Below are 20,573 nucleotides of genomic sequence, written 5' to 3'. Positions count from 1 at the left end.
TATTGGGGGTCGCGGTCTGAAAAGTTTGGGAACCCCTGATCTAAACAACTCAAACCATTTCTGAACCCACACTCAGCCAAAGAAAAACTTCCAGGCCTTGTTCACGAGATGTTTATCTCAACATATCCGTGCATAACATAACAAATTCACACTAAACCATAGCAGACTGGGAGATGTTCACAGAAAGAGACCGAAACTAAAGGATATTAGCTTCAACAAATAGCCGTGTTCATTCTGCAACCACAGAGAGATGGAGAATTACTGCAGATCAGATCAAAGCGGCTGTCTTGAGCTTATCTCTTCCTCTGACCACTCAGTACCCTCCACTGCCACACAAATAGAGAGATTATTGTGGGTTCTCACTGTCTTTCTATCCTTATTCTTGCCCCAGGTACACAGCAAAGCTATGTTTATCCCATTAGGGTCATTATTAAACTTCAGAGAGTTTTTACATCCCATGAAGGGAAAATAAGAGTGGAAAATCTAAGAGGGAGATCAACAGATGCATTGAGTGTGCATCTGTATTTGCTTGCATGACTACATGTGTATGTGTGTGTGAGTGAATGTGTGTCAAGCATTAATCAAGTACAATGCAAATATTAAACGAACATAAATAATACTATGAAATATTTCCACTGCTTCCAACATTTTTGCATTCATTCGGTTATAATAAACCAAATAATTGCACAAATTTAGCCAGTAAATCTAATTTCCCCTTGAGAGAAATCACGGAGCACTTAATAATGTGGTTATTTTGTGGAAACTGTACAAAAACATGTGCTGCTATTCTATTTCAGAGGTTTGAAATTATTAACATATGAGGTTATTAACCTTTCTTGAACTCTGGAATATTTTCACCATCATCTAATAAGACAAAACATACATAAGAAGCCAAAAGAGGACGTTCTGATTACAACCGACAACATCAATGCTGTTTTGTGACGTGCTCTGGTTATGAAATACACACATTTATTTACAATACATTATTCAATAAAGCTATTGCAGGAATCTCAAATAACAATCTCATTAAGCAAAAGTGTATTTTCCTCTAAACATCCTGCAGAACACATTTCATTTCCAGGTTCAGAGGAATGAAATGAAGCAATAACAGGAAGCCATCCCTGGCAAATGGGATCTAGGTATTTTATTTAATGTCTTCTACCATAAACGTTATCATCCTCAATTTTGGAACACCTTGCTGGCAGTAATGAGAACAGCGGAGAGTTGGGGACATCTGGAGTCATCTTTTTTAGAAGCAGGAAAGAAAACGGCATACTGCCCTTAAATAATAAGTTGAAGCTAAATATACACATGGTCCTTGTGAAAGCAGTGAGCTGAAATGTTTTTTTTTTTTTTTTAAAGAGTTTTATACACAGCAGACAACCAAGTATGCATTAAAAAAAGATTGAAAAAAATAATAATTTAGCTAACCAAACCTGATAGTACTAGGTCAGATGTTCTTGTTTACATATTATTTAAACACGTATGATGTTAGTGTTTTTGCTCATGTGCATCAAAACCCATAATCAATCATAAACACATGAACAATAAAACAATATCTCCATTATCTCTGACTACCTGCATTGACTTCATTTGAAAGCACTTATATTTTAAAGAGGCATAAATAGAAATAATCTATTGACATTAGAGGTTCTGGATTGATTACATCATAGATGTATCTTCACATCAATTTTCAATTTTCGAATCAGCGTCACCAAAATACAATGAAGAAATGAAAATCCTAATTCACCCTCATGCACTGTAACATTGTCTTGATTGGAAAAGAAATCGACATCTAAGGCTTAAAGCAAATACAATTATCTTAAGAAAATAAGGTAGGCCCTTAGATGTCCAAATAAAAGTGCCTTTGTGCACAAGCACAAAACAGCCTGACTAAAAGTATTTAGCAGTCTAGGCAGAATGCCTGATTAGTTCTTGATGAGGGGCCTAAGGGTGTCCGGTAGTGTCTGTCTGGCTGGTGGGATGCTCATTGGGTATATATTTAAAACAGTAGTTCTGGCTTTTATTCAGGCTGAGGGGAGTTAGCCGTCGATTAGTGTATCAGGCATAAATTGAGCTGGGCAATATGGCCAAAAATAATTATCACAATAATATTCTTCATATCAGTCGATATCGATGATTATCACTAGAGGTTGACCGATTTATCGGTTTTGCTGATTAATCGGCACTGATAGTGGCTTGCTGGAACAATCGGTTATCGGCAAAATCCATGCCGATAGTTTTCTGTGTGTCGTCCCTTGCTGGAGTGGCTGAGGCGGCTCGGTTTTCATTATACAGTGTGAAAGTGGCTTCTAGTGGCTGAAATCACTGACAGCACGTGCTGTTTGTTTAGACACATGATGCTGCATGCTGAACAGTGAGAAACTTCAGACAGAAGGTCAGACTCGTGAAGATTTCAGTGTCTGCCGTCTTACAAAATAAGGACGAAAACACATGAAGAACATTTTAATTATTAGACTTCCTTTATAATTAATAAACTTTAATTTAACTGATAAAAAGCAGAAGAGAAAATTTTAAATGGAAAAAACAGAATCCAGAAAAATTAAATTTGGAAATAAATAAAATGGAATTTAGGAAAAATTTTAACTGATTTCATAGGGCCCTATTAGATTATGGTAATTTCAACATTTATTATTATTACTATTATTATTATAATTTTATTATTACTACTACTACTATTACTATTAGTATGGATCAGTACTGTTTTTTAATAAAAAAAGAACTGTTTTAGTTTTTGTTCAATATCCCTTTTAAAACTATAAGTTAATTAATCGGTATTGGCCACTGTGGTACAACCTAGCTATCGGTATTGGCAAAATCCAATATCGGTCAACCTCTAATTATCACTATACATATTTCAGATCTTTATTTCTTTAAAGATAGATTTTTGCTTTAAGTGAAAGCTGTAGAAACCAAACCATTAACTATAGTTTTAAACTACTCTTTGTGGTCAGAACATGACAAACACTTCGCATTTTTGAATTATATACTCTTTCAACAAACTTTTACTTAACAATTGCCCCACATTCATCCTCATGTATATGGCAATTGCAATATGACCTAATGATACTGGAGGTCAAACTGTAATATACAGCTGTCCATTGCGTAAGTTAAGGACACATTCAATTACCATTATAAGTGAGGTGCATCTATCATCATCATTACTATTATCATATTTGATGGCCCTTGATTTTTCTCCTTGTGATAACGGACATTAAAGTGTTCAAGGCTGGTTGAATTAGCCTGTTACAAAGACGAAGCGTAAACATCAATCCCATTCAGTGGGTAAATGTCACTGACGTTCCCTTGGGGAGTTAGACTTGTCTCGCTCCGACTAGCCTCTCTTCATGACTTTAATTGGTCAAATTAGCGATTGTGTCCGCCCCACATATTCAAAGCCAGACAACTGAATCACTGCAGTGCACACGTGTGATGAAATCCATAGTGACAGAGTGATGGGAACAGTGATAGTAAGAGATAACAGCTGGATGCTGTAAGTGTGAGGTACTGCTTGTGTTTGCTGGGACAAGTGTGTGTGTGTTTATATGTCTGTGAGAGATTGCAGGCCAGCTCCAGTGTACACTTCAGCATTCAGTACACCATACAAGGAGTATGAAATAAAGAATAGCAGTTGCTTTAATCTGAACTCCAATGTAATATAATCATAGATACCACAGAGGTTATTTTAACTAACCATGACTGACATCAGATGCCTTACAGCATGTGCTGAGTTTAACATGCATTTGGGAATGCAGCGTGCGCCAAGTTCACTTTATTTTCACATTTGCATATTTCTAACATTATTGTGGACAGTTTACAGCATTTCACCAAAATTCTGGTAAACTAAAAGCTTTATCTTTAAAATGCTAAAAGCTTGAGGGTTTGTACATTTGAAATCTAACCATTTAAGATAATTATTACTACTGGAATTAAATGAGTATTATTTCTCATAAAATATAATTTTTAACAGTACTATGTAACAGTATAGTGTGACAGTAATATATTGATGTTTTTGTGCTAAGTTAAAACTCAATAATAGTATATTATAATAGTGTAAAAGTATATAGTATATTATTATTATTATTATTTTATTAAAATATAATTAAAATCTCAGGTGGTACTTCAAGGAAATATTTTACATCAAAGTGGTTTGGCTGATAAACATTTGTGAACCCATGTCTTATGGTTTGCAAATATATAATAATAAATATATATATATTAACAATAATTTTTGATTTTGGCAGGGCTGTACAATGTGACATATGTTGCATGTGCTATGAAAAAACTGGTCATACCACTGTAGAACACGTGCGATACAGTTTTGCATGTTCATAACTAATCCTTCAATATAGTTCAGTCACAGGTGTGTATTTATCTGCATTTTACAACAGAACATCCAATGGGAATCCATTTTCTAATGCGTGTTGCATTTCAGCTGGAAAGAGGGGGAGATGCTGGAAGGGATTTGTTGACCACAGGAGGATATGATGCAGTGCACTATCAATCATGAAGTGATATAACAGTATTGTGCTGCAGCGACTCGAGGGGAGGTCAATTATAAATAATGCATTGGTAATAAATCCTCCTATATACAGGGTACGGGAGTCTGATCTGCTCATAAATGCTTGGCAAACCCCTCACACCTGCTTCTGACACACAGTCATCTTCTATGTGTGTTGATTAATCATACTATTAAGAACCTTTCCACAATAAGACACCTTTTGCCTTTGTATTGCAGTAGATAACACAAATGTCTGGTAAGCAACATAAACCTCAGATGTCCAAAAGCTAGCAATAAAAAAAAAAAAAAAAAAAAAACAGTTTAGTTGCAAGAGTCATACAAATTGCTAAGAACAGAATGGATCACCTACTGATGATTCTGTGTCCATTAAAATAAATTGGCTGCCTAAATGTGCTCTGCTTATATGAGACTCTGTAATCAAATGGAGCTTAGTTTTAGAAACATTCACTGGTGGCATTAGAGGGCTGTTTACGTAAGCCTGGTTTGGTTTGTCAGATCTGGTCTGGGATGGAAATTCTGGGACTTGTAGTGACAGGAGTAATGATTTACAACAGGCTTTTTTATTTGAGTACTGAGTAGAGTTCAATTTCCTGCTGTCTTGAAGTTTGTGTGGATGAGCTCCCAGTCATTTTCAAGAGAGCCCATGTCTGCTGCTCCTGAAGATGATGCTTCTGTTCTGTGGCTGTGTAATTTCCTGTATACATTTCCTTTATTTTGTGGACAGATGAGGAAGTTATGACTGCTCATGGCATCTGGACTAGTACAAGAGCTGTTAGGCTGCCATCTAGTGATCTGAACATAAACTAAATCTATACTGTGTGTTTGAGACAGATTTTTTTTTTAGACTTTTCTATGATAGACAGAGAATGCTAAACAGGGAGAGCCAGAGATAAAAAGCACAGCCAGCTTTGACATAAATATCATGGATTACTGCTAACATTTTATTTGTAATCCTATAATAACCAATGTACATTGTGGCACAGTGCGCAGTGCACATGCTCAAAACATATAAATAAGAGCAACAGTGCTCTAGAGACTTGGGATTTAATTCCTATTTCTAATTTAATAATAATAATAATAATAAATAATGCAAAATATTGAGGGCTAAATGTACCATGCAAATGATGATAAAATACAAAATAATATATAAATTGATTACCCTATAAAACACAATGAACAATTTTTATCTCCTTTTTTTAGGGAGAACACCACTTTTTCTCTGAAGAAGCACAAAGTCAGTCCAGTCCTCCTAGCTTCTAATCAAAAATTTGTACTGTATTTTATAGCAGCTGACGTGTGGGGGTGAATCAAATGTGACTGCTTGCCCACTGCACTTTCTGACCTTCAGATTCTATCTGAGGCACTTTAAGTCAAAATTAGTGATTATGGCTTGAGGACATGCTGGCCACTTCCACTTCTTTGAAAATGGAACAGAAGCCCCTACTTAAGATGGTATAACAGATTACATGAGTGAATGTCCAAAGATTTGATGTCCTATTTTTAAATATTGCCAACAATTAAACATCATTTCTCCACATACTCCTATTAATGCAATGCAAGACAAATATCATTCTGTGATACAATAATGAAAATCACCTTTTATTGATGTTTAATCTACATTTTGGTAAATCATAAGATTTTCTGGGATTAATCCATGTTAACTCCAGACAAAAACTAAATCAATAAATGAGCAGAATGAAGTGGTAACTGGAAGTCACACTCCAAAAACCACATGTCCTCACTCAAGGTCATATATGATTATTCTCCTCAAAGAGTTTATCCTAATCAAGTCCAGGTGAAATCCACCACAAACAACTGTACTGAGATCCTAAACCTCTTTTAATCTCTCCAAATAAGCAACATGTGAACCACACATCTCAGCTGTGGGCGAAGCCAAGGGCACACGTGTTTCACTTTAGGCTATGCTCTTGGCATTTAGTGACATGGTCGACAAATAAGATTCCCTAATATACACATAAAGATACAGCAGATAGAAGCCAAGATGAACACATGTGGCGTTATACTGCTGAGAACAGATAAATGCTTGTGCGATGGAGTCCCGATGAGGCGTTAGAAAGAAACACTTCCATCTGCTGTGCTTCCAGAAGGTGCTGTATATTTTTATTTGTGAACACTGCATGAAGAGTTTGAAAGTGTTTGACACAGGTTATGAGTGTGAGTGTGAGTGTGTAGTGCTGGATGATATACTGAATACCCACAATATAAGTGTGATCTTCTTTGTTTGTTTTTTGGCTACATCAAATAAGCAACATTGTGACTATTTCAATTACTTTAATGTGCTGTTTATTTGGCCATTAAGTTTCCTAAGGGCTGTGTCATTAGTGTTGTTGTTCTGCTGTTGTACGGTTCTTACATCAAACATTTAACTTGATTAAAAGATCATATCTAAATAATTTTGGAGAAAATCCATGAAAAGAGACAGAATACATTAACATAATAAAACGGTGAGATATAATAATTAGCAATATCACCAGACCTGTGTGTGCGTGTGTCTGTGTGTGTGTGTTTGTGTGCGTGTGTTTGTGTGTGTGTGAGAGAGAGAGAGGCAGAGAGTACCAGTCAGAGTTACTTACAGTAACATGTTCCTCTAAGTGGGTTGCCAAGGTAGCGATTTTCAGAATCACATCTGCAGTAAATTAATAGAAAAAACAAATACAAAAAAACAATTAGTTTTAAAACATGATGAATGTACACAAAATAGATTTGGGAGCTGGTTTTGACCCATCAACAGAGAAAAGTTCATCAAAAAAAAAAAAAATATATATATATATATATTCAGTGAATATTTACTGTAGCTATGCAACAAAATAACAGCTATTATTTATTCAACTTTTCTTTTAAAATATGCTGTGCCCATAATAAAAAAATAATAATAATAAAAATAAAAAAAAAATGAAAAGTGACTGATTGACACATTACATGACCCAAAAGTGATAGTAAAGACATGTAAAAAAATAATAATAATAAAAGTCTCTATTTCAACAAATCCTGTTCTTTTGAAGTTTAATCATCAATCATCAAAGGAAATGTTTCTTTAACATCAAATCAGCATATTAGAATTATTTCTGAAGCATCATGTGAGAATGAAAGACTGGAGTAATGGCTGCTTAAAAATTCAGCTTTGCCAGCACAGGAATAAATAATATTTTAAAATGTATTAAAATAGAAAACTCCAAAAACAGTTTACACTATTACTGCCATGACTATATTTTTTATCAAACAAATACAGTCTTGGTGAGCAAAAGGGGCATTCAGAAACATTTTAAAAATGTTACCAACCAAACCTTTTAATAGTAGTGTGCATACCATATCAAATAACCAAAACCTGAAACCAAACACTAAACTATTCTGCTGCTTGGTCTCAGAACCATGAGTGGGAGTGTTTCTTGTTTGTGGGACCATAAAGGGCTGTGTGGTTGTATTTTTTTATGGTGATCTCTCCCTATGCTGCAGGTAGTATATTCTTAGCTGGGCTTGAGATGATTATAGTGGACAGGCCGTCAGGTGCCCCGCTCCTCTGAGGCCTAAAGTGGAGGATGAGACCACACTTCTGATCAATTCAGACTGACAAACCAAACAAAACACTTCATCCCGTGCCAAAAGCACAAAACTATCACCGACTCTCTCATGATCAGAAAGATGAGCCAAAAAAAAAAAAACCCTGAGTGGAATAAACACACATAAACACACCTTTTTTATGCATGTGAGAAAAGTACATCAGTTTAAACAGTGGGTTAGAGTAATGCTTAAGCTTTCATAGTAGAAAATAAAAACTATCTGGATGTTCTTGTATCAAGGGCACAGGTGCTGATAAGTTTTTTTGTGAAGCACATTTATTTTTAATGACCATTTTTAATTTCCATATATTCAGTCAGGATTGTAAGAGATTGTGAGGACGAAAGACGTGAAGACAGAGAGCATGCCAACTAGAAGAACACAGTTGCATGTCTGGTTCAGTTTAACCCTCTGGAGTCTAAGGGTATTTTGGGGGCCTGGAGGAGTTTTGTCATGCCCTGACATTTGTGCTTTTTTCAGTTTCTTATAAATATCTAAATGGCCAAAGTCTAATCTCACTGTAATCAGCAAAAACTGGGCTATAATAATATGTGAGCAGCATGTATGTACATGATTGTGTTTTTGAGGAAAAAAAAGTTATGCATGGTTAGTGAAAAATAAAAATGTTAAATCACTTGAATAAGTCAATAAAACACATACAGAACATTGGTTCCCGGGACTTTTGAGAACTGGATCTTGTAGCCTAGAATTTTTTCTTTCTTTCTAAATCATGTGAAAATCATCTTGTTTACTCACTTACAGAAAACAATATATTGATTAAAATTTTCTAAACACTTTTTGCTTGTATAAGTCATATGCGAGTAGTCGTCAACTATCATGGATATCATTGTGATTTACACCTGAGAAGATAAAGGCCTGCATAATGAACTGCATAATGAGCCTTTCAGTCAGCTGTGCCACTTTGAGTGAGGAGTTACAAGAAAGAATGTGAGAACAAGATAAATGTATATAATTTTATGTTTGTAGTTTAATTAAAATATATTTATATATATTTAATTTATAATATACTCTGATTTTATACAAAAAACATGTATTGTTATAATTATCATTACTATTAATAATAATAATGTTAAAAGAGCGGAGAATATTTTTTCAGGTTTTTTTTTTGGGGGGGGGGGGGGGTAAATTGAAAGAACAGCATTGTTTGTTACACTTGTTACAGTTACATTTATATTATTTACATCAAGCTTTTGAATGGTATAGTATTGTATATTGCTATGGAAACTTCATAATGATTCACTTATATATTATACATTTAGTCAGGAATTATAGTTTGGAAAAAGTCTAACTAAAATGTTTACACTTTTTGTACCGTATTTTCCGGACTATAAGTCACACTTTTTTCATAAGTTTGGCTGGCCCTGCAACTTACAGTCAGGTGCGAAATTTTTTTTACAAAATAAGTGTGGGCGTATTCAAGTCACACACTTCAGTCAAACATTAGAATCTGAATAGGGCGTTCAGCACGGGGGCGTGGTCGCATTAGAAGATAATGAAGGGAGACATGAAAAACGGACGTTTGTTTTCATATGGATTACTTTATCACAGAATATTTTCGGCAGCAACTTGTTTAGTTTAAAAGTAGACATGTCAGGCTTTCTATAGATATACCTCTCATGTCTCTTTGTTGAGTATTCACTGAGTTAGTTCATTTTAATGACGTGTTTGTAAATGAAGATCAGCACAGACAAAGGCTGCAGACAGCACACCTTGTTTGTTATCTTTATTTTATAAGTGCACAAAGTTTTGTTGTCTGTCTGTATACAAAAAAAAGTATACCGTTAACAGATTCGATTGATTTATTGCTCTTATCTGTACGATCAAAACTGAAAGTGTAATTTAAGTTCTCTTCGGGGTTATCAAGAGAAAATGCCTCATAACGCGTATATGCGTTAATCGACTTCAGAGGGTTAAAGCAAACACTCGTTACTGGCATGTAAACACTGAGTGTTTATTATTCACCTCATGCTACAGAAGCAGTGAGTTCATGTGTGTGGATTCGGAGCTCAATAAACACACAGATGGATGGATGGACGGACCAGCAGGGCAAACACGCATGATTAATCGCCAAATTGCCCTTTGAAGCGGAAAAGTGGCAGAGGGCCTGAGAAAGAGCACTGTATTGAAATCATAGAAGATATAAACAAAAATGCTCCAAAAACAATACATTACAATTTTAATTTTTTTTTTATATGTTTCCAATTTTAATGTATTTTAAAATTATTTTTATTCCTGTGATGACAAAGCTGATTTTTTTGCAGTCATTACTTCAATATCATCACATGATCATCCAGAAATAATTATAACATACTGATTATGTGATAAAGAAACACTTATTATTATTACTGAATATTTTTGTGGATTTTTTTTTTTTGATTATTTCATGAATAGAACTTTTAAAAAACAACACTTATTTGAAATAAGTATCTTCTGTATAAATGTCACTTTCTTACTGTCTAATGTCAATCAATCCAAACCTTCTCACTGAATAGAAGTATTATTTTATAAAAAAAAAAAAAAAACCTTTGAACAATAGTTATGAATAGTTATGTGTAGTTATGAATTAATATCATGGGTAGGTTAGTCATTTAGTCATCTACCAAGATAACGAAGGAAAAAGAACTTAACAAGACATTTTTAAAAGTAACCATTTATAGCTTTGGTTACACACACTGTACATACATCACACTGTAATAATATGTGACATAACTTATTTGATTGCCAAATTACAGTTATAATTCACAAAACTAACACCATAAAGCAATTTTGCAGGATTTCAAATCAGGCACCAGAAAAAGTACCAATTAAAACATCTTTCAGCCAACAGAATTATTTTGTGTTCTGAGGGGAAAAGGATTCTGCGGGAGGGTAAAATCACGCATGACACCACCTCAGGACAAAAACTAGCATAAAAAAAGGGCATATAAAAGGCAGACCCCTCCAGGGCTCCGATAAAATTATATTATTCCAGAGGAACATTTTTAATGCTGAGTGTTCACAATGCACAGTGGGACAACCATTCACACTGTAGTCCGATTAACAAAACATTTCATTATTGTTCACATATTTCTAATTCTCTTCAACTACTGCCTGCTTTTAAAACTCTTATTTCTCCTCCTTGGCTTTAAACTGCACTGCCGCCCAGTACCCTACTGTTAAGGCAGTTTTGCTGTATTTTTATTCCATTCAAGGGACATTTCACCAAAAAATGAATATTCTGTCATCACTTACGGACCCTCATGTCACTCCAAACCACTATGACTCTCTTTCTTCTGGGGAATAGAAAAGAACATATTCTGGAAATCAAACATTTTGGGTTCCCATTGACTTCTGGGCAACACTTTAGTCCATAAAACTGAAGTAAAAGGACCAAAAAACTGACGCTTAAAAACAGCAGGTGTCCTGGACCAGCTACCCGAGCAACTGCCACTGAGATGAATAGAAATGCTAGCACATTGCTAAGCTTTTTCCAGTTATTTCTGACCTTCTTGCTGTTTAATGGCATCAGTCAGTCTGTAAACAGATTAAAGGAAGAGCACCTAGTGCTAGGGTTGAGAAGGTGAGGGAATTTTTCCACCAGTTAATCGACGTGTGACAACACTGATTATACCGGTTTTACCGTGGGGTGCGAAGGCGTTCCCTCTTTTCCTCGTTTTCCTTTTCTTTTAAATAGACTGTAAAAGCAGCATGCTCATTTTACAGTCACTTTCAATTAGAGGCAATTAAGCATAAAGCAATTGTACATTTCTAGTTCATTTGATTTTTTACCCTTTTCCTTGCTTTCCTCATTTTTAATAGCTTAAAAGTTCTGTGCACATTTTACTTTCACTTTCAAATTAGCTGAAATTTGTTGTCAGTTTCTTGAACAAAACAACAAAATACTAAGCCTATATTATAAAACATAGAACTTTTATTAAAAAAACTAATAGAAATAAACCATATATAATACTACATGACTAATATAAAATAACAAATAACTTTAAATAGTTTAAATAGGTATACAAAATAAGTAAAATATATAATATATATATAATATATAACCAAATAAAAAAAAAAACTAGAAAGTTTATTAGCAAAATGAATATGAAAGCTTGGAGGCACGGCATACACTTTGTGGTGAAATAAAATAAATAAATTATTTCTAAAATATTTAAAGTTAAAAAAAATCAGCAAACATGTGGATTCAATTAAATAAGAAACACATGTTTAAATAAACTTCAAAAATCACCTTAGATAAACGGCAAAAGTCAACAGGCATTTCAAAATGCAAAATATTGCCAAACAGGTGCTTTTGCATTTAGTTTCGCAACTAAATCATTCACCATTGAAAAAAAATTAAACGATGGTGGGGGTCGGTGCCATGGTGGGAAAGTGACATAATCGGTGTAGAGGCTTAACAACAGTCTCACCATTAGCACAGTCTATTGTAGCAAGCCTAACTAGTGCAGCACAACATGAGGTCAAGAAAACGTGTGAAAAAAAAAACATAACAAGACAGGGACTGAGAGAACAAATAAGGGGATGGAAAATGAAAACAGCAGGTGTCAGACAGTGGGCATGCCCTCTAGTCATCTGTCTAGTCCTACTGCTCTCTTAGTTTGAAGGAAAGAAATAAGACAAGCAGGTGAGGGAGAGAGTGGTACGCTTACTGCCCTGTGTTGATCCTCCTAGCCACACGGTAACAGGCCCTCATCCTGACTTAATAAAAATAATGTGTGTGGCACCTGCTCGCAGGAGACTGAATTAGCAAATAAATCCTCAGAGTGCCACATTCCACACTGAGACAGCTCTGTGTGTGCGTGTCTCTCAAAAGCACGCGCAGTTGTTGCTCACAGGGTTTAAGCGTTCTCGCTTGAGTACTCCTCAGGAGGGCCTGTCTAATTAAATAGAGACTTTCTTCATGGATCAAAAGCGCATAAACACACACAATTCGAGACAGTACAAAAAAAGAGATATTAAGTTGAAATGAAACAAACATTAACAAGATGAATTTAGCTGTGGTGAATGAAAAAATACGTTGCTGCTGGGCTACTGTATAAACCCCAAAAATTGCATTGTATTAAACATAATGCTAACAATAATAACCAGATGAGTAAAGTTTTTAAACAACATTTGATGTGGCCTTGAGAAAACCTAGTCTGAAAGCTGTCACGGGAGGAGCACAAGACAGACACAGTGGGCGTGGCGTCAGGCCTCGGAGAGGCTTTTATTAACAGAAATCATAAAATAACAGGGAATAAAAGTGGCCAAAGGGGGAAAGTGGCCAAAATAACAGGGAATCTGGTGTCCTCGTCGTGCTGCGGGGTTTGTGTAGGTCGGGCAGTGTTCATCGAGGAAGGGTCCAGGTAAGGGGCGGAGTCCGGCGGCCGCACGCGCTCCCCTCCTTGGTCCGGGGCGCGAGGGGCGGCGGCTTCCTCTAGCGGCCGCATCTCTCTCGTCGGCCGCGGCGCTGGTAGGGGATGGACGGCCCGGCATCCTGGCCCGTCGGCCGTGTAAACGGGTGCGGTTCTCCTCCGGATCGCGGGTCCGGCTGCTCACGTCTCTTGTGGCGCGGGAGTCCCTCAACGCACCCTTCCTGGACCCACGAGGACACCAGCGTGCATGCACGGGGAAGAGACCGGTCTCCCGAGGAGAGGCGCGTTGGGCTTTTAAACAGCGGCAGGGATGAGGCTCCATTCACATCAGGTGTGCCCCATCACACGCCGCCAGCCCTGACTCGTCCAGCGCCCCTCCTCTCACACACCCACTCCAGTCGGGAGCCTGGTGAAGGGCGGCGATTTAGGACGGGGTGCCGGTGACAATCAGGGAGGAGGCAGCTGACTCGTCACAAAGCTTACATAAAGAGATGTTCCAACAGTACTACCTTAACGGCCTCTGAACGAGTACCACATCTTTGTCTCACCGGCCATGCTCAATAGACAGCTCAGCTCATTACAGGAAACAGGCTAAAACAGGCCATGGGCCACCTGCTAGCTCCCTCTCTTTCTCCCTTCGGTCTGTCTTTTTCTTGATCCTTCTTTCTCTCATTTTATTTTCTCAAACCCTCTCACTCTGACTCTCGCCCTTCCTTGCGCTATCAAACACAAAGACACAAAGCAACAAAGAGAAGAACCTGGAAATAGACTTTGGTGTTCACTTTGTCACACATTTTAGAAACTTACTTTCTCTCAATCTCTCTATATAAAACACTAGTTGAATATCTTGTCATTTCGAGTTGACTGCTTTCCAAATAGCAGTGAAAAAAAAGTAAGTGACCCTATAGAGCCATATGAAAAAAGAAAGAAAAGATTGCCTTGATAAATCGAGTTGTTTCTTCTAAAATGCAGTGCATTAAGAGCAAATAGACACTTGTCTTCTGCTTTAAATTTCAGAGAACACATTTCAGAAGATAACAACGTCACAAAGATGCCAAGATGCAAAGATTTCAATAGAGTAAGAGACAACATCTCATTCTACCAAGAATTACCAATGCTATTTTACATTAACATCCATAAAACCTTTCTAATTAACATTGGACACTTCTCCTTGATAAGGAGCATTATGAAAATCTTATAGTTTACTGAGAAAAATTATTTTGTTTCATGACAAATTACTGGAACGAAATAACACTATTAAACTGGTACCAGCATTTAAAAATATTTTTTTTCTAACTGGGGCCTATGAGTCATATCAGTGCACTGTAACAGAGTAAATACACCTACATGTACATCAGGTCCACTGCCATGTGATGTGCTGCATGAAACATCAACCCCGACCAGCACCAACAAACATTGCAAATCCATCCATGCGGTTCAGGCATGCATTTGAAGTTCTATTGCTTGTGTGCCATCTAATTATCTACCCATGGGTCACATGAGTGATATTTTAAAAAAGGATAGAGGGTGTGTGGAAAAGAAACTTTTGAAAACTATGCTTGAGTCCTAGGGAACTCATTACTGCTTAACAGATTATGAGTGCCAATGGCGGTGGTGCAGCCTGTTACAAATACATCCACACAGCACTCTGTCTTTACGGACCTCAGTTTATTTACACACGCAGGGCACAGTGTCAGCCCCAAAAGTGCTATTTAAGCCACAGAAAAGATCCCTTTGCCACTGAGAACAGGGGCTCGCTGACACAGCACTGTAGAGGTTGCCATTAAAATTAATGTCCTGGGATTAAAAAGAAACTTTAGGTGGGAATTAATAACAAAGAATTTACCAGAGGGTTAAACGTGTGAATAAAATGTGCTATGATGTTAATGAGAGCATTATAATGTGAGAAAACTGGTTGAAGGTCTCCTGTCTATCACTCTCTGACTGACAGGCCACTGGGAGGATTGCTGGTAATGTGAAATGCAGGCATACTCACAGCTGGCATTGGTCCCCTTTGACCCCTTTAGTGGTACAGTAGCATTTCCCTGAGCTGGAGTGGCACACGTTGGCGTGATTGTTACATCTGCAGACTGGAGAGAAGACAGAAGACATAGACAGAGAAAAAAGGGGAAGAGGAAATTTTTTTTAAAAGGATAGTTCAACCAAAAATTAAACATCTGTAATTTAATTACTCACTCTCACATCGTTTCAAACTCGTGTGACTTTATTTCTTTTGTGGAACAGAATAGGAAAAACTGTATACTTTTTTTTCCATGTAATTACAATGAAAGCATCAATGAATAAAGAAACTTTCATGCTTCACAAAAGATCCAAATGTGCCATAAAAGTAAAAGTAGTCCATCAAAGTCTTCAAAAATTAGCGTTTGAGGAACAGACCAAAATTCATTATTCACTGATTATCCTCTCTTTTATTGTGCTGTTATCAAAGACTATATGAAGAGTTTATTTGCAAAAAAACTATAAACGGCACTTAAAAAAAAAAAAAAAAACATTTAGCTGAGTGCCAAACATAAATGGTCGATTTGTGGATGAATCCTGCCCTTAAGTGGAACAACAACAGTCTATGAATAAACAAGGCTCAGTTTGCATTTAAACAGACAATTAATGTGACGATTTTAACAAACCTGAATCTACATCTCTGGGGCTATTGTTCCAATTTTATCATTACAAATGCATTTCTCATTAAAGGTTATCAGACAGTAATATCAGAATGAAACCACATGCAGAAACAGAGTTCATTAAGCAGATTAGCATCACAGAGGTGAGGCTCTTGAATAAGCAAGAATATTCCATTCTTCACAACCCATCGAAAACAATTATGTTCCGTGAGATCCAAAAACCAAATGGCCAAAATGAACCAGTTGGTGTGTGGTATAGTGGCTAAAGCCGCCTGAGATGCTCCTGAGGGGATTAACCTTGCCATTTTGGATAAAAGTGTTTGCAAAATCACTACTAATTATTAGATTAATTATAATTTCTTGGAAGGTAATTGTTTGTTTGCAATTTCAACTCAAAAGACAGACGGTTCTGCTCAACCTCTATTTGCTGTAGATATGACCATCAGTGAACGCACAATTGAGATTATAATGTTCCACATGAAGTTCGCGGCTTGTAAACGCCCATACAGAAAACAAAGCAGCAAGACTGTTTTTTTTTTTTTTTTACTGTTTGCTTCGCGCTGAGAGGAATAAGACATAATTCACCCCAGAAGACGTGCTGAGGATTTTCAGGATTTGAGTTTAGGATTTCCTCAGATAAAAGAATGAAGTTCTTTATCCAGCAGAGATCATAAACATTAGTAAGTCTTTGTTTTTTATTTATATTCTTGTATTAGGTTTCACATAACATGTAAGAATTTTACTATTTAGACTTTTTTCCAAACTATAATAATAAATAAATAAATGTATAATCAAGTGAAACATTATGAAGTTTTCATAAATATAAAAATACACGAAATCAGTCAAGGAGCCATCTAGAAAAATAATGGGTTAAAAGTCACATGTCTCATGAGTTTCTATTTCAAATCTGAATAAGATATCATGAAAAATGAGACATAAAAATTATATTTTTATGACACTATGTCTACACGCCCCACCCCCCCAAATAAAAAAACATATTTACCAACTGTATTGTAGGCTTCTACAAACAATTTAGTCAGTAAACTGTAATTCTAACTGAAAGCGAAACTTACTCTGGTTTTTCATGTTTAATAATACTGTAAAGCTGCTTGATTTAAGTAAATAACCGTGACGTTACTGGAGTACTGAACTACAGAGCTTGTGCAAACATTCACATATTTTTAATCAGATGCATTTTAAACTGCTGCCTTCTCACCGTTGTCAGTTTTTGATGCGTTTATTTTGTTATTAGGAGAAAAATGCGCAGTAAATATTAACAATCATCCAAAACGAAGATTAGCACCCTCAGAATCGGCTGCTTTTGCTCTGAAGCGCTGTCTTCTTCTCCTGAATTTCATCGGGATAGCTGAGTTACAGTCTTGCGCTACAGCACCACACTGGTCAAACCGCGTTATTGCAGGCTCTTACATTAGATCATATGACTTTAACTTCTACTCGACAACAAAAATATTTGTCGATAATGTCAATAAATGGTTTCAGCCCTATTCTCCTGTCTGACCTCCGTGGAATGAGAAACGAACTGAAAAAATAAATAAAAAAGAATTATTGAATATCAAAGAAGGCGAAGTTCCCGAACACACCCACAGACTGCGTGATCACCACGCACCAATGGTAGCTCAAAGGGGTTTAGGATTCAAAACTAACTCCCCCAAAAAGTTCGCTTTGATGAGTTGTTTTAAACTGCCAAATGAACTCAAAAAACAAACTTACTTTCAGCCTGATTTTGTTTGAAGTGACGTCATTTCAGTTCAAAAAACCAAATGGCCAAAATGAACCAGTTGGTGTGTGGTATAGTGGCTAAAGCCGCCTGAGATGCTCCTGAGGGGATTAACCTTGCCATTTTGGATAAAAGTGTTTGCAAAATCACTACTAATTATTAGATTAATTATAATTTCTTGGAAGGTAATTGTTTGTTTGCAATTTCAACTCAAAAGACAGACGGTTCTGCTCAACCTCTATTTGCTGTAGATATGACCATCAGTGAACGCACAATTGAGATTATAATGTTCCACATGAAGTTCGCGGCTTGTAAACGCCCATACAGAAAACAAAGCAGCAAGACTGTTTTTTTTTTTTTTTTACTGTTTGCTTCGCGCTGAGAGGAATAAGACATAATTCACCCCAGAAGACGTGCTGAGGATTTTCAGGATTTGAGTTTAGGATTTCCTCAGATAAAAGAATGAAGTTCTTTATCCAGCAGAGATCATAAACATTAGTAAGTCTTTGTTTTTTATTTATATTCTTGTATTAGGTTTCACATAACATGTAAGAATTTTACTATTTAGACTTTTTTCCAAACTATAATAATAAATAAATAAATGTATAATCAAGTGAAACATTATGAAGTTTTCATAAATATAAAAATACACGAAATCAGTCAAGGAGCCATCTAGAAAAATAATGGGTTAAAAGTCACATGTCTCATGAGTTTCTATTTCAAATCTGAATAAGATATCATGAAAAATGAGACATAAAAATTATATTTTTATGACACTATGTCTACACGCCCCACCCCCCCAAATAAAAAAACATATTTACCAACTGTATTGTAGGCTTCTACAAACAATTTAGTCAGTAAACTGTAATTCTAACTGAAAGCGAAACTTACTCTGGTTTTTCATGTTTAATAATACTGTAAAGCTGCTTGATTTAAGTAAATAACCGTGACGTTACTGGAGTACTGAACTACAGAGCTTGTGCAAACATTCACATATTTTTAATCAGATGCATTTTAAACTGCTGCCTTCTCACCGTTGTCAGTTTTTGATGCGTTTATTTTGTTATTAGGAGAAAAATGCGCAGTAAATATTAACAATCATCCAAAACGAAGATTAGCACCCTCAGAATCGGCTGCTTTTGCTCTGAAGCGCTGTCTTCTTCTCCTGAATTTCATCGGGATAGCTGAGTTACAGTCTTGCGCTACAGCACCACACTGGTCAAACCGCGTTATTGCAGGCTCTTACATTAGATCATATGACTTTAACTTCTACTCGACAACAAAAATATTTGTCGATAATGTCAATAAATGGTTTCAGCCCTATTCTCCTGTCTGACCTCCGTGGAATGAGAAACGAACTGAAAAAATAAATAAAAAAGAATTATTGAATATCAAAGAAGGCGAAGTTCCCGAACACACCCACAGACTGCGTGATCACCACGCACCAATGGTAGCTCAAAGGGGTTTAGGATTCAAAACTAACTCCCCCAAAAAGTTCGCTTTGATGAGTTGTTTTAAACTGCCAAATGAACTCAAAAAACAAACTTACTTTCAGCCTGATTTTGTTTGAAGTGACGTCATTTCAGTTCATTCTTTGATTTTGTTTTCAATATATCGGGCCCTTAAGGACTGTGTTCTTTTCTTTGAAGGCCTTATTTCTTTTTCTGAAAACAGCAAATGATGTGCTTTACCAAAAAGCTCTATTTTAGTCTAATCTGTCCACAGGACCTTCTCCCACAGGGTTTTTGGCTTCCTCATGTAAGTTTTGACAAACTCCAGTCAGGCTTTATTATGAGTCTGTGTCAGCAGTAGGCTCCTCCTGGGTCACCTACCATAGAGTCACTTTTCATTCAGATTCCGATGGATAGTGCAAGTTAACAATGTTGTACTCTGTGCCTGCAAGTCAGCTTGAATTTGTTTGGAAGTTGATCAAGGTTCTTTATCTGCTATTTGAACAATCCTTCACTGCAAACTTTCATCAGTTTTTCTCTTTTGTTCACATCCACGGAGAACTGCTACAGTGCCATGGGCAACTTCTTGTCAATGTTGCGCACAATGGACACAGAAACATTAAGATTTCTGAAAATAGATTTGTACCCTTAAGACTGTCAATGCGTTTCTAGAATTTTGCTTCTCAAATCCTCAGACAATTCTATGCTCTTCTTTTTCTTCTCCATGCTCAGTGTGACACACAGACACACAACACCGTGGATGAGTCAACTTTTCTCCACTTTTAACTAGTTGCAAGCTTGATTTCTATATTGCCAACACATTTGAATTGCTAAAGGTGAATTTAATTACAAATTAAAGTGTTAAAGTGGAGTTAGGTTCATAGAAATACCAAAGCATTTGTAATGGCAACAATATTCTGGGAGAAGTACTGCATTACCTGATAGAAATGCGATATTTATAATGTATACATGATTCAAAATAAGGGATTTTCTTACCTAATTTATTGTGGACAAGGTGAAAATCTTAAGTTTGATTGCTTAAATTAATATCACAAGGGTGTGCAAATGCAGCAGTTGACTAAAGCATCTGCTAAATGACTGCAATTTCTTCCTAACAGGTATCTGAGGGTTTTTACATCCAAAGATCCAGGTGTTTGTCAGAACATTCATCATGTTCACACAACAATGACTGCTACACTATTATGAGGTGAGTGTTTATGTTGATCTAGTCACATGTTTTTATGTTGTACA

At 36.3% G+C, this 20,573-nt stretch overlaps 1 protein-coding gene across 1 annotated transcript in view; it reads right to left on the bottom strand.

The window, feature by feature from the left end:
- atrnl1a (attractin-like 1a) overlaps window positions 1-20,573 on the bottom strand; it is a 314,332-nt gene that overhangs the window by 165,742 nt on the left and 128,017 nt on the right. Inside the window, exons 21-22 of the mRNA XM_052572190.1 lie at window positions 15,491-15,584; window positions 7,138-7,190 (exon numbers count right to left, since the gene is read on the bottom strand). Of these exons, the coding sequence (XP_052428150.1) occupies window positions 7,138-7,190; window positions 15,491-15,584 (147 nt within the window). The remainder of the gene's footprint in view (window positions 1-7,137; window positions 7,191-15,490; window positions 15,585-20,573) is intronic.

The sequence above is a fragment of the Carassius gibelio genome, chromosome B13 (genome assembly GCF_023724105.1).
Source record: "Carassius gibelio isolate Cgi1373 ecotype wild population from Czech Republic chromosome B13, carGib1.2-hapl.c, whole genome shotgun sequence".
Lineage (NCBI taxonomy): Eukaryota > Metazoa > Chordata > Actinopteri > Cypriniformes > Cyprinidae > Carassius > Carassius gibelio.
This window is presented reverse-complemented; position numbering and strand designations above follow the sequence as displayed.